Source organism: Rhinichthys klamathensis, unplaced genomic scaffold, assembly GCF_029890125.1.
Source record: "Rhinichthys klamathensis goyatoka isolate OS25496 unplaced genomic scaffold, OSU_Roscu_1.1 h1tg000197l_1, whole genome shotgun sequence".
Lineage (NCBI taxonomy): Eukaryota > Metazoa > Chordata > Actinopteri > Cypriniformes > Leuciscidae > Rhinichthys > Rhinichthys klamathensis.
In genome coordinates this window covers 987,759-1,002,150 of record NW_026606723.1, presented here as the reverse complement: position 1 = coordinate 1,002,150, position 14,392 = coordinate 987,759, and the positions used below count along the sequence as shown (strand labels likewise).

At 36.0% G+C, this 14,392-nt stretch overlaps 1 protein-coding gene across 4 annotated transcripts; it reads left to right on the top strand.

Annotated features, from left to right (window-relative positions):
- Positions 1-64: 64 nt before the first annotated feature.
- On the top strand, positions 65-9,741 carry elmod1 (ELMO/CED-12 domain containing 1). Of its 4 annotated transcripts, none has more exons than XM_056262968.1 (12): positions 65-143; positions 567-640; positions 1,906-2,051; positions 2,153-2,181; positions 2,723-2,820; positions 2,910-3,039; positions 3,195-3,328; positions 4,220-4,288; positions 4,683-4,706; positions 4,994-5,044; positions 5,649-5,782; positions 8,930-9,741. In XM_056262968.1, the coding sequence occupies exons 2-12, from the start codon at positions 624-626 to the stop codon at positions 9,103-9,105; spliced, it is 1,008 nt and encodes a 335-aa protein (XP_056118943.1). In that variant the 5' UTR covers positions 65-143; positions 567-623; the 3' UTR covers positions 9,106-9,741. The 4 variants fall into 4 exon arrangements, with proteins under 4 accessions (XP_056118943.1, XP_056118944.1, XP_056118941.1 ...); XM_056262966.1 differs by lacking the exon at positions 65-143 and adding an exon at positions 1,324-1,406 and having other exon boundaries at positions 625-640; XM_056262967.1 differs by lacking the exons at positions 65-143; positions 4,683-4,706 and adding an exon at positions 1,324-1,406 and having other exon boundaries at positions 626-640.
- Positions 9,742-14,392: the final 4,651 nt, after the last annotated feature.

Here is a 14,392-nt window from a genome sequence, read left to right as displayed (position 1 = left end):
TTCCGGCACAGCAGCGCTGCATTGCGATGCTCTGAAGCGCCCGCCCTCCCTCATTCACATGCTCATCATGGAGGAATAACAGGTACCTGCCTTGCAGAGAGAGGAGGACAGGCATATTCCAATTCACAGCGACATCTTGAAACGTATGTTCCTGCCATTTATTTATATTTTATCAGATACTCAGATCAATTATTTGATACTCAGTTTTCACACACGACCATGTGTGTGGTGTAGAATAGAGAACAGAGCAGAATAACACCTAATGCAAAATTAAAGAGCTAGGCTCGACGGCAAATGAGTCCATTTGGTGTTATATAACCTGTGATATTTGACTTTATTATAAACGACTCATGTATGATGAAATAACGCATTAGACATTATGTGAAAGTGGATTATGTAGAGATCGTATGTTGGTTGTGGGAGCAGTTACCCACGGCAACGTCTTAATCCGGCTAACGCCACACTGACGACCTTAAGACATTATTGCGATTTGTATCCACGTTTAATGCAATACAACAATTAAAGAATTACATTGTAGTATTTATTTTGAATTGTGTTTTGTGCAGGTGGTCAGACCATCCGCGAATGTGAGTTATACAGTTGTAGCAAAGCAGACAATCACGATGAAGCATTTTCTAAGGTAAGTACGTCTTACTGCTTAATAGTGACAAGCTTATTATTGCTTTGAAGCTGAAATGTCATTGCTTTCATTTTCCATTAAAAAAAAAACACATGATTAAATTCACCGATAGGTTTCATATATGCATAGTTGAATGGCCCAATTATGTCATGGATGTGGAAACAAAAATATAAATTAAATTATAATTGAATTTTATCAGATTATAATAACACATTTATATTGCATGCATTATTGCCCAATTATGTCATAGATGTGGAAACAAATATTATATATTTCTACATATTATATATAATATATCATAAAGATCAAATATGCCTCCCCACACACACACACACACCAGTCAGAGGCCTTTTCATACTAACATTCTTTGTCAAATAGCTCTTAAAATGTAAATGACTGATAAATACCTTTTAATTTCCTTTTAATAATTTTAATTAATTATCCCTGGGTGAGTTGTCCTCTAGCTTTCAGTTTTAAGTGCTTTCTTATCAGCCACTTCTCTTAATTATATTGTTTACAATAAATTATGTTGAAGGCATTAAACCCAGGTTGCTCCCAGTGAATGTAGTTTTGTATTTCGCCTAGACCTTTAGAGGTAGAGACCAGACTACTGCTTATTACCTTCAAGACACGTCACTCCTGTTCAACAGTTTTCACAATAACACCTTTTTTACAAAACGCAGGTTTGACAGCAAATTCATTGCATGCCGATGGGGAGGCGAGTCTATCCTGTGAGCAGTAACTCTCAGCAACCGGACTCAAACAGGTTTATTCCTAGCCCAGTGTGTTTTTCTGTAGTGAAATAGACCGCAATTAGATTAGTATATAATACGGATGGATGAATTCAACCATGCATTGATTCAAAAACAGATGCATACAGTAGTTAGACACAGAATATTACTTTCACAATTATATTTCACTTTCATCACACACATCTTTGCAGAACTGTGACCCATTTCATCATCATGGCCCACATCTCTCTCTCAAAACACAGATATGCTTTTTACAAAGGGAATTAGGCCTAGCTTTTGTAGACAAGAGAAAAATAATGTGCATTTCTCTTTGAATAGCTCGAGGAGTGTTCATGGGAAACGCACATCTGAAGGTTATGCAGTTCAGATTTATTGTACTCAAATATAATGAGCTTTCAAAATACCCCAGTGAGTACGCTTTATTCTGGGACAGAATACGCAAGTGTATTAGGCCTATCAGTTCTGGACTTGTGTCGCTTTATTCAGGCCTCTTTATTTCTTTGAATCTTCTAGGGTACTGACCCAGTTGCTGGTGTTCCTTTACTGTAAGTGTTTGTGGCGGGGCCTGAAGTTTGTCATCAGGAAGGTGACAGGACGATGTGAGCTTCAACGCATCTGTTACAATAACAAACCTGGTGCTCGAAGGACGCTCAAGATCGGTAAATACTTTCAGTACTAAATTCTATTTAGTGGTACATCTACAGTGAAATGTATGTGGGGACATTTTGTATATTATTTTATGTTTCCTTTCATTTCACAGAATCCTCACTCAAATGTTCTAAACATGAGGTGAGTCATGAGGTTGTTGGTTTATGAAGTACAAATATTTTATATATTGTATCTATTTTATTGTAACATTTAATAATATAAAATGGAAGGTATTTTGTAATTTTATGTAATATAATAAGCAATGTTATTTTTGTATTATTTAAATAGAATTATTGTATTTATCAATATTTTTTATTTATTTTGATATTTTCCGTTTTCATTTTAAATTAAGTTTTAGGGATTTTAATGTTCTTTTGTCATTTTTTAAAAATATATTTCTGTTTAGCTTAAATTTATTTTTTATTTAAGTTTTTTTATTTTTTTATTTTAGTACTTCAAAATTTCTAATTTTCATTTAAGTTTTCATCTATTATTTATATTTATTTCAGCTTTATTTCAATTAACGTAAATGATTTGTATTACTTAGTTTAGTTAACAATATCAACACTGTTTATAAGCCCGTCTCAAACTACAAGGCTGCACAATTTTTTACATATTATTCCATTTTTGTGTATTAGCTAATATCTGAATAATCTTCCTTTCAATTACTCTACCTCCATAGCTTTTGCAGTCTGCCATCAGCATTCACCCAGACTCTGTTGAGAAAACTATCGATGATATTATGTCCCTGAAAAAGATCAACCTCGACACTAACCCACAGTAAGGACCCCGTCATTTGCTGATAGTGTGTTCATCTACTAAGTTCTTACTTTTTGAACACATATACTGTATTTCTTGACTTCTTCCAGGCTTGGCATCTCTCTCCAGGCTTGCCTCCTCCAGATTGCGGGTTACCGAAACCTAGTAGTGGAGGTGGAGAAGCTGCGTAGAGAGCCGTACGACTGTGAAAACCCAGCACATGAGGAGATGCTCATGAAGGTATTAGTGGTTGCCAGTCTTTTTTAATGATTGAGAAATATGTTATAGGGTATTATAATTCAGAATTTAACAGAACTTCAATAGCTACAAATTTAACATCTATATGTAATAGTCTTTAAAAGTGACACCTTTCTCAAACATATTTTTCTCACCAGCTGTGGAAGGAACTCCGCCCTGATTCTCCTCTCTCTGGACGCATCTCCAAGCAATGGTGTGAGATTGGTTTCCAAGGAAACGACCCCAAGACTGATTTCAGGGGCATGGGTCTCTTGGGCTTGCACAACCTACTGTGAGTAGCCTGGTAGAATCTGCTGAGGTGAAATCAGCACAAACATTAGATCTTTATACTACTTTAAACATATGTGCTTAAGTGAAATCTAGTTATTTAGATCATACCAGATATTAACCCTGTTCCAAAACATAGTGAGCCTTACTGTCTACTAACTAAATAGACTGCTACCTTTTAAAGCAGCATCCCAACCATCATGTAACCTCATAAAAGACCAATTTGGAATGCTCTGCATAGGCATTCACAACTAAAATAGCAATAGATTTAGCCATTAGCATTGCTAAGCTAACACCATATTCTAATAAACATTAAATACATAACATACATTGAGTAAAATACGTTTTTTGAATGGCACTGGACTAATTTTGACGTTAGCATGTTGCTAAGCTAACAACACAATACTCAAATAAGCATTACATATATAACGTACATTGAGTAAAATAAGTTTTTGAATGACACTGAACTATCAGTTTGCAATAAATTTTGACATTAACATGTTGCTAAGCTAACAACACGATATACTCTAATAAACATTAAATGCATAACACACATTGAGTAAAATAAGTTTTTGAATGACACTGAACTAGTTTTTATCAGCTAGCAATCGATTTTGATGCTAACAGGTTGCCAAGCTAAAAAATATATTCAAAATATATTTTTTGAACTACACTCAACTAGTTTTTCTCACTACTTTGTATTATAGAATTAAATAATTTTACATTATGATCAATATTTCATTTGCTATCTTAGATTTTTTTCACTGATCTTGTTGAAAAGCATTTTCTCAAAACGAGGTATCTCAGTGGGTATCTTTTGGAACACTATATAGGTAGCTCACTAGGTTTTCGAACAGGACAATTCAATGGCTGATTTTCCCCCTTTTATTTGCAGATATTTTGCAGAGAATGATAAAGCCACTGCTCTCCAAGTTCTCCATGACTCCTTGCAGCCCAAACACAGGTCAGATCCCTCAGATAATCCTCTTGAGTGGTTCCTATGTTCACTCTACTGTATATACTTAGTTATGATACATTGTTATATCCAAAAAAGCACCCTAAATATGATTGATGGGCTTTAAGACACATTTAAGCTTTAAATGCACATGAGCAAACACACAACATCAGGATCTTGCCACATGATGTCAGTTAGGGTGTAGTTCCCCAGAAGCCTCTTATCAGTGTATTGCTTTTTACTGTGTGTGCATACCGTGTTTATGTTAACAGGTGATTTTTTCATGATGTGTAATCAATCAAACGTTCAGCATGCTCCTTCACCATCATGCACATCATGCACCCACACATTCCTTTTTTTCTGTTCCTGCTTCTTTTTTTATTCCCATCACTGTCATACGCAGGAACCTTTCCAAAGAGGAAGCCAGGTACTCCATTTTTTCTATCTCAGTAAGAAATTCATTTGATCATTTTGCCTCATACTAATGGCTGTATTTTGTTGTTGTTTTAATCTCAAAACGCCTTACCTCACCTCACTCTAAACACAAGGCATTATGCTTCATTGTAACGTTGGTTAGTAGCTGTGAATGCTTTCTCTTTTCTCCAGTCTCAGATGTGTAATTGTCGTTGTTGACGTAGTTGACCATTATATTAGCCGTTTAAAGACTATTAGCACAGGATTGAGTGGACACTAACATTTTGGTTCTTCACACAGCAAGATGAGCAAAGCTGAGTGGGACAAGAACAAATTTGACAAAGCGATTGGGTGAGTTCAGAATATTGCAGACTATTTCACACAAATTTAAGGTACTAGAACATAAACTTTGTGCTCTGTGTTTTCACTTGGGTCAGTAAGCAACCAAATAACATTTGCAACCTCACAGTAACATCCTAAAAGCTCTCTGAACACACCTTTGCAACCACATAGCAACACCCAGGAAAGCATCCACAACACTAGCAAAATAAAAACATAAATAAAAAAAATCATTAAACCATTAATAAAATGTTTTTTATTTTATTTTCACTACATTCATTTGTAGAGTGGTGCTGCCTAACATGAACACCAGTTCTTACATCTGTGAATGTTAAAAATAATTCTGCTGTGTGTGCAGTAGTTATTAGTAGTTGAGTCCCTGAACTCTGTTTGTGTGGCAGCACTGATGCTTTGTTTGAGGGTTTCAGGATGCATTAGCTCTGATGTGTAGCGTGGAGCCTGTTAAATCACTGTGCAGCTGACATGTGCACACAGAAACATGTAATCACACAGGCAAACACTGGCAGTGTCTTAACATTATATAATGTGTATTTACACTAAACAAGGATTTCTTTTACATTGTGTTTTGTGCTGACCCAAATCTTTTGTGGTGCAGATACTCCTTTGCCATAGTTGGCATAAACATCACAGACCTGGCATATTCCCTGCTGGTGAGCGGGGCTCTGAAGACTCATCTGTACAATGTGGCACCAGAGATGCCAAGTCTAGTGAACTTCCAACAGACCTTCTGTGAGTGTTATCATACTGTTGCCATTGTTCTCGTTGTGAAAACTACTCTTGAAGTAAAATTAAATATACATTTTAAATTATATACATCATTTATGGCCATTAAATTATACAATTATTACATTCGTAAAAATAACCAAATAAAAATGTTTACATTTAATCATTTAGCATGATATAAATTATATATCATATATATTATTTATGATTCATTAAATTACATAAAATGAAATGCCCTAATCATTATGTAAATTAAAACATTATATATATATATATATATATATATATATATATATATATATATATATATATATATATATACAGGTCCTTCTAAAAAAATTAGCATATTGTGATAAAGTTCATTATTTTCCATAATGTAATGATAAAAATTAAACTTTCATATATTTTAGATTGATTGCACACCAACTGAAATATTTCAGGTCTTTTATTGTTTTAATACTGATGATTTTGGCATACAGCTCATGAAAACCCAAAATTCCTGTCTAAAAAAATTAGCATATTTCATCCGACCAATAAAATAAGTGTTTTTAATAAAAAAAAAAAAAAAGTCAACCTTCAAATAATTATGTTCAGTTATGCACTCAATAGTCAATACTTGGTCGGGAATCCTTTTGCAGAAATGACTGCTTCAATGCGGCGTGGCATGGAGGCAATCAGCCTGTGGCACTGCTGAGGTGTTATCGAGGCCCAGGATGCTTCGATAGCGGCCTTAAGCTCATCCAGAGTGTTGGGTCTTGCGTCTCTCAACTTTCTCTTCACAATATCCCACAGATTCTCTATGGGGTTCAGGTCAGGAGAGCTGGCAGGCCAATTGAGCACAGTAATACCATGGTCAGTAAACCATTTACCAGTGGTTTTGGCACTGTGAGCAGGTGCCAGGTCGTGCTGAAAAATGAAATCTTCATCTCCATAAAGCTTTTCAGCAGATGGAAGCATGAAGTGCTCCAAAATCTCCTGATAGCTGCATTGACCCTGCCCTTGATAAAACACAGTGCACCAACACCAGCAGCTGACATGGCACCCCAGACCATCACTGACTGTGGGTACTTGACACTGGACTTCAGGCATTTTGGCATTTCCTTCTCCCCAGTCTTCCTCCAGACTCTGGCACCTTGATTTCCGAATGACATGCAAAACTGAGCAACAGTCCAGTGCTGCTTCTCTGTAGCCCAGGCCAGGTGCTTCTGCCGCTGTTTCTGGTTCAAAAGTGGCTTGACCTGGGGAATGCGGCACCTGTAGCCCATTTCCTGCACACGCCTGTGCACGGTGGTTTTGGATGTTTCTACTCCAGACTCAGTCCACTGCTTCCGCAGGTCCCCCAAGGTCTGGAATCGGTCCTTCTCCACAATCTTCCTCAGGGTCCGGTCACCTCTTCTCGTTGTGCAGCGTTTTTTGCCACACTTTTTCCTTCCCACAGACTTCCCACTGAGGTGCCTTGATACAGCACTCTGGGACCAGCCTATTTGTTCAGAAATTTCTTTCTGTCTTACCCTCTTGCTTGAGGGTGTCAATGATGGCCTTCTGGACAGCAGTCAGGTCGGCAGTCTTACCCATGATTGCGGTTTTGAGTAATGAAACAGGCTGGGAGTTTTTAAAAGCCTCAGGAATCTTTTGCAGGTGTTTAGAGTTAATTAGTTGATTCAGATGATTAGGTTAATAGCTCGTTTAGAGACCCTTTTCATGATATGCTAATTTTTTAAGACAGGAATTTTGGGTTTTCATGAGCTGTATGCCAAAATCATCCGTATTAAAACAATAAAAGACCTGAAATATTTCAGTTGGTGTGCAATGAATCTAAAATATATGAAAGTTTAATTTTTATCATTACATTATGGAAAATAATGAACTTTATCACAATATGCTAATTTTTTGAGAAGGACCTGTATATATATAAAATATTTAGCTGCTGGTATTGGTGAACTACTTCACTGTTAAAAGTCATTTAAAGCTTTGGAGTACAGGAGAACATTGCAGAATGACTTGCTTCCCACAGTTGAAAACTTGCTATCTAAAGAGGACTGTTCAGATGTTATTTTTCAACAAGACAATGCTCCTGCCCAAATTGCAAAGACAACCACACATTTTTCAACTACTCATGAACTGTTGGAAGCCATTAAAATTGAGTGGAACAACACTGACTCTTCTCCCTGTAAAAAGCTGTCTGCAAGTTTCTACAGTATTTGTGCAATTCTTGCTCTTTTCCTGACCATATATGTAATTATATTACATTATATTAAAAGCAAAATATAAAAGCAAAATTTACTTTAAAAAGTGTATAAATCACTAGTTTTTCTAAAGTGACACTGTCCAACAGTGACACTAGCTGGTAAAGTTACAGCTGGAGTTCGTGTCTCTCTTGCCTCCCCTGAGCCCATTGAGTTTTAACAGACCCACCTAAAGTGTGCGGTGGGTTTAGAGGGGGGTAATTGAGAATGAATGAGGGAAAGTCATGTGAGAGGAGGCAATGTCTCCATTGAGCTATGATTGGTTTGTGCGATAAATCCCGCCTCTTGTTTTCGTGTGCAGTCTGAATGAACAAAATGTCAGTCAGATATCAACTCAGTCAGATATCACCTCTTTATGTCACATCTAAATCAAACTTGAAATGGCCTGAAGACATGATGACTCTGGGAGTTTTATTGAGCAATCAGCTTGGTGAAATAAAAGGTATATCTTGTTTGTGACCAGTGTTTACAGAGCATGACTGATGATCCAAAAATAAGTTGACTATTAAAAAGAACAGCTGAACATCAGTTCGGAAATAATATTGTTACTGCTTTTAGCTGTTATTTTGGAATAAATGTAAAAATTCTTAACTTTTATACTTTTTTTTATAAACATTAATAAATGGACTTTGACAGACTTTCACATGCTCACGAGAAACTTAGCGATAGTTTCTCGTGAGCACGTGAAAGTCTGTATATTTTTATTTTTGCAAAGGTCCCTTTAGGGGCTCCGTACTTATTACTATAAAAATACAATATAAAATTGTATTTGGTTTCATTTATTTATTATTATAAAAAAATTTTTTTACATTGAAAACATTAAGTGTAGGTATAACTGGGACATGAATTTACATTTGGTTTATATATATAAAAAACCTGTATATTTATCATTTCTTGTTTTTCTTAGGTTATCTGATGCAGGAGTTCCACAGGTTCTGGATCGAGGAGGACCCGTGTGACATCATGGAGTTCAACCGCGTGCGCACCAAGTTCTACAAGCGCGTCCTGAAGCAGCTGAAGAACCCTGACATGGCACTGTGTCCTCACTTCACGGCCTCGGACCTTCACCTGGTCAACCTGTAGCTTCTCATTCATCTCAACTCTTGTGACACTTCACCTTCTCATCCTTAAAGCCCATGTCTCATTACTCCCAACTGCTCAGCTGCTCTTCTTCTCACACATTCTCTCACCAATGTCTCCTTCAGCCCATCTAACCAGAAGCAACTGAAGATCACCAGCACTGCTGAAGACCATGTTGATTGTATGTGCGCATGGCAACAGTGCACCTCCTTAGCTTTCACAATGATTGTGATATTTACAGCTACTGTATGCTGAAGTCTTGATCAGCATCTGAATGTGGATCGGAGGGAGATCTCTCCCGATTAGACAGGGCTCCCTATCCACCAGTAGGTCGAGCTGTTGGTACATATTAGGTAAGACAGTGAGCTTCAGGCATGCGAGAGTTTCTACCTACATCCACCGCAGAAGGCTGCACTGATACCAGGCACACTTAGAAACAGGTGGCCCTTGTTTGTATACAGTATCATATACTTTTTCAGCTGGTATATGACGGATAACCTTTCTTCACTTATTGTGAATCTGTTAAAGGAATGTTCAAGGTTCAGTACAAATTCAGCTCAATCAACAGCACTTATGGTATAATGTTGATTACCACAAAATAATATTAACTTGTCTCTGCTTTTCTTTAAAAAAGCAAAATCTGGTTTACAGTGAGGCACTTAGTGCCGGTTCACACAGTTTTTGCGGTTAAAAACACGAGACGCGGGTCAGTGGAATGCCGTGTCATGTGTGAGACGTTGCAAAAGACGCGAGACGTGAGCGCAACAGTTAAAAAAGTCCGTCTAGCGTGTTTAAATTGAAAAACAATGGAAAAGTAGCGCAGTGGAATGGAAAAACGCGTTCTGTGTGAACGGCCCCTTACAATGAAGTGAATGGGGCCAATTTGTAAACAATAAAATACTCAGTTTCAATAGTGTAGCCACAAGATGTAAACAATATACATGTTAACATGATTTTAGTGTAAAAAAAAACACTTACTATTCTTTTCTGTGTTCCAAATTTTAGAACATCCGTTAATACAATGATTTAAATACCTTGACAACTCAGAAAATACATTTGAACAAAATAATAGATTTAAGTGCTTGTTAGCTTCAATTTTTAAAAAAAAAAAAGAAAGCAAATGGAAGAGTCAACATTCTTTTTTGTGGTAATCAACAGATGCTGTCAATTAACTAACTTGCACTGAACCCGGAATAATCCATTAAACGGAAATGATTTCTGCTTGCTGCATTAACAGATAATCATAAGTTCATAACCTTCATCATGTCATATTCTGAATTCTTCTATCAAATACTTACATAGCCTACTATTTGTTGCCAAGAAGCAGAGCTTAAAATCGAATATTTACTTGCCAAATATGGTAGGATAATGTGTGTTTTGTGAATGTTATCATGCAGAGCACATGATTGTTTCACAAATGTATTAGTGTTGATGTAAAAAATGTGGAATGTTCCATTTTTCTGTTCTAGCACCAAAGCAATAAGTGACGTTTAGAACAGTTAGTAGAACAGTCTTGTTTTCTTTTGCACAAGTCGTGCCTCTATTGTGTTACCATTGTGACACTCATTAGAATAATTAATGTACAGTTCTAAAGTTTAGCCCTAAGTGTGAGTATTCCAGGCTTTTATTTTTCCTCTTCTGCATTTTTTTAACTTTTTACAGTTGTGTCACATCACAAATGCATGTTTCTCTTTTAAGTTGGTCCATTACCACGATGGACGGTCACAGGGTTTGCATGATGATTTAGTTTTTGCCTGCAAAATAATTGTTATCAGAATGTCACTTAATTTGAAAGTCGTTGCAATGAATGTCTATGCTACTGGCAGTGTTAAGCAGCTTCTTTTTAATAGCTATTGGTTGAATTGTGTTTCCACATGATTTTTAATGTGTACAGAGTGTCATATATTTCCCATTGCAGCACTTTTACAGATAAAGCACTTGCTGTACATAAAGCGTTCGAGGTGAAAAACATTGAAACATTATTAAAGCTCTTCATTATGCATGGCTGAATATTTATGTATCTGTTCAGTTTTTGTGTTTTCTTTCACAGGCATAAACACCCAAAAAACAAAACAAAAACAGTAAAGGATTCTTTTCAATGAAAGGCTGCATAACAGTTTACATTTGGTTTATACATGCTACAAAATGGAAAGTAATTAACATCATTTTAAAATTTAAATGGACTCTTTGACTTCTAGGAACACTTTAAAACGGGTACTTAATCCCATATTTGTACAGTTATTTACCTATGTTTGAGTTCAATCTTCTGTTTCCATTCCCTCACATAATAAAAAAGCAATATAAATAATCAGTGTTATTATTGTTAACTAAAACAATTAAAAATTATTTTCAGTAATTGAAATAAAGTTTAAATAAATTATTAATATTAAATGAAAAACTTACACTTTAAAAACTTTAACTGAAATAATTTTAATTTGAAGTACTGAAATTACTAAAACTGAAATCAAAATAAAGCTATATAGAAATGCAATAAAATAAATAAATAAAAATGGCAAAAGCGCATAAAGAAAAATTTGTAAAATGAAAACTAAAATCTATACAGTAATGTTCACATTATGCGCTTTATCCGTATTCACAGAATAACCGGATGGCCTACGACATATTTTGCATTAAAATGCGAAATAACCATGCTTTTTATCCAAAATGACAAAATATAAATATTAAATGAAAAACTAAAACTGAAATAAATAAAAGTTATAGGCCTGTAGAATTACTAAAAAATAATAATAGTAATAAACATGACAAAATTACTAAAACTAAAATGAAGACTGAAATATGAAAAATAAAAGCTAATTCTAAATAGACAAGAATATATATTTATTTTATTTGAATTTTATTATAAGGATATTATATTAATAACACAAAAAGAACACAGGCAAAGATAAAAAGACGTGTTATTCTGATTTGAATCGCAAGGGGGCAATAACGTTCAAGATATTGCGAGCATATTCACTGTCAGCCTCTCGTTCATCCTCAGAAAGGCTTTATGTTTGTGTGGCTAAAACAGCCATGGTTGAGATAGCATGAATGATGTTGTGCTTCAAACAAGGAAGTCGAAATAGTAGACCTACTCATATACCGAATGTGTAACATTTATTATTTATAAGGCATCCCCGCGAAACTGTAACACCATTTAAATTCAGTAGAAAAGAAAAGAAATTCATACAGGTTTGGAACAACTTGAGGGTGACTAAATTATTACAGAATGTTCATTTTTGGGTGAACTATCCCTTTGAATAAATCTAAACCCCTTTTTGATATAATTAGTTGCATTGATTATGCAAACTTGCGAAGCAAAAGTGCCTCTTACCTGAGACTATACCTGTGTGAAGACAAAAGGTGTTCAGTCTTCTCATAAACACAGGTTATGCATTAGACAGGACTGTTATTTGCCCACTCATAACAGTCAAGGCCTAATGCGACATGGCAGCCAATCTGACATCAGACTCAGACACACTCTGTCACATGCAAGTTCCTGTTTCCCCAACACGTGCCTGATAGTGGAGCGGGCCAGTGACAGCGTTTAGCATAGTTCATGACAGGGGTGTCGAGAGGCATTAAGAGCCCTTTAGCCAGTGGTGGACGAAGTACACATACCATACTTGAGTAAAAGTAAAGATACTCAAGGTAAAATATTACTCAAGTAAAAGTAGAAGTGCTGCCTTTAAACATTCACTTGAGTAAAAGTACAAAAGTATTTGGCTTCAAATGTACTTAAGTATCCAAGTACTTTGATTTTTTTTTATGGCTATAATGTCCTATTATAATTTGTCACAAGACTCTCGCTTAACTCAGTCTAAGTGAAGACTAATGTCACTCTTGGCACACCAATCTATTAATGAAATGACATGAATTAGTATGATATATAGGCCTATATATATATATATATATATATATACTGTATGTATGTATATATATTTGAATTGAATTAACTTTTTGTGTGTTTAATTTTGGAGGGAAGGGGACTGTTCCCATAAGGTATAAAACATTTACAGTATTTACTGCATATATTTTTCTCCAGCGCCTATGGTCATAATTATTAACATCTTAATGTTAAGATACATTCACATAAACCTGCACAACGCCATTAAATATATATATATATATATATATATATATATATATATACACACACACACACATACACACACACACACAGACACATACACACACACATATATTCACACACGCGCGCGCGCGCACACACACACACACATATACAGTATAGGCTATATATAGCCTATATATATATTCTATATATATATGTTATGGGAGCAGCCAATTCCCTCCAAAATTAAACCCAAAAACGTATTAATGCAGTGTTTCTGCTAGGCTACTCCCCAGAAAAAAAAGCTATTATATGCAAGTCATTTTAGTGGCAACGTAAGCAGTACATTATGCGTCAATACTTACCGATAATTGCTGCAATAATAGCTGCTACTCTCTGTCCCGCTTAAAATCATTGTCAACGCGATTTGTTTGGAACTATTGAGAGCCACACGAATAACGTGACCGCGCGTCGGCGAGATCACTGTCACAACCATCTATGTTCGCAACTCTCATATTTAACGGCTCTGGGGAGCGTTTCCCGAAAGCATCGTTATCCAACTATGATCGCAATTTCCATTGAACTCTATTGTTAACGACGGAACTTGCGACCATAGTTGGCTTTGGGAAACGCACCCCTGGTTCGCGCTTAGTAGATTCCGCTGTACTGTGATTCATTGGTGGCTCGTTTGACCAGTTACGTTTTTATCCACTCATAAATAAAAAGGAACGACTGATTTTGAAAATGTAGTGGAGTAAAAAGTAAGATATTTGACTTTGAAATGTAGTGGAGTTAAAGTAAAAGTCTCCCAAAATTTAAATACTTGAGTAAAGTAGCCTACAGATACGCAAAAAAGCTACTTAAGTACAGTAGTCTCGCGTAGCCAGACCTTCAGACTGACGGCTGAAGGTCTGGAACTCATAGCAGCTTTCTTTGGCCAAGGCCCGCCCATAAGGCCGTTTGACCGACATGTCAAACAACCAATTACAGTTCGTTTCGTTCAGCGTCACGTGGAAATGTCCCCACAACAACAGACCGGCGTGCAACAAGTCAGTCAGCATAGAAAATCAAAGGAGGAGAAGAAAACCGAACACAATACTGAATCGGCCAGCTGCGATGTCAGCGTCTGTTGTTTCATGTTTGCCCGCAAACGCGGCTGATATCCCCTTCACAGTTAGGTACTTCACTTGATCTTCCATAATAGATCATAGCTGTCAACAT

Excerpts from the sequence above, each read along its gene's own strand:
- elmod1 (XM_056262966.1), top strand. The coding sequence starts at position 1,345 with ATGCCGATGGGGAGGCGAGTCTATCCTGTGAGCAGTAACTCTCAGCAA. Across the intron at positions 2,821-2,909 it reads AACCTCGACACTAACCCACA|GCTTGGCATCTCTCTCCAGG; the intron begins GTAAGGACCCCG and ends GACTTCTTCCAG. Across the intron at positions 5,783-8,929 it reads GAACTTCCAACAGACCTTCT|GTTATCTGATGCAGGAGTTC; the intron begins GTGAGTGTTATC and ends TGTTTTTCTTAG.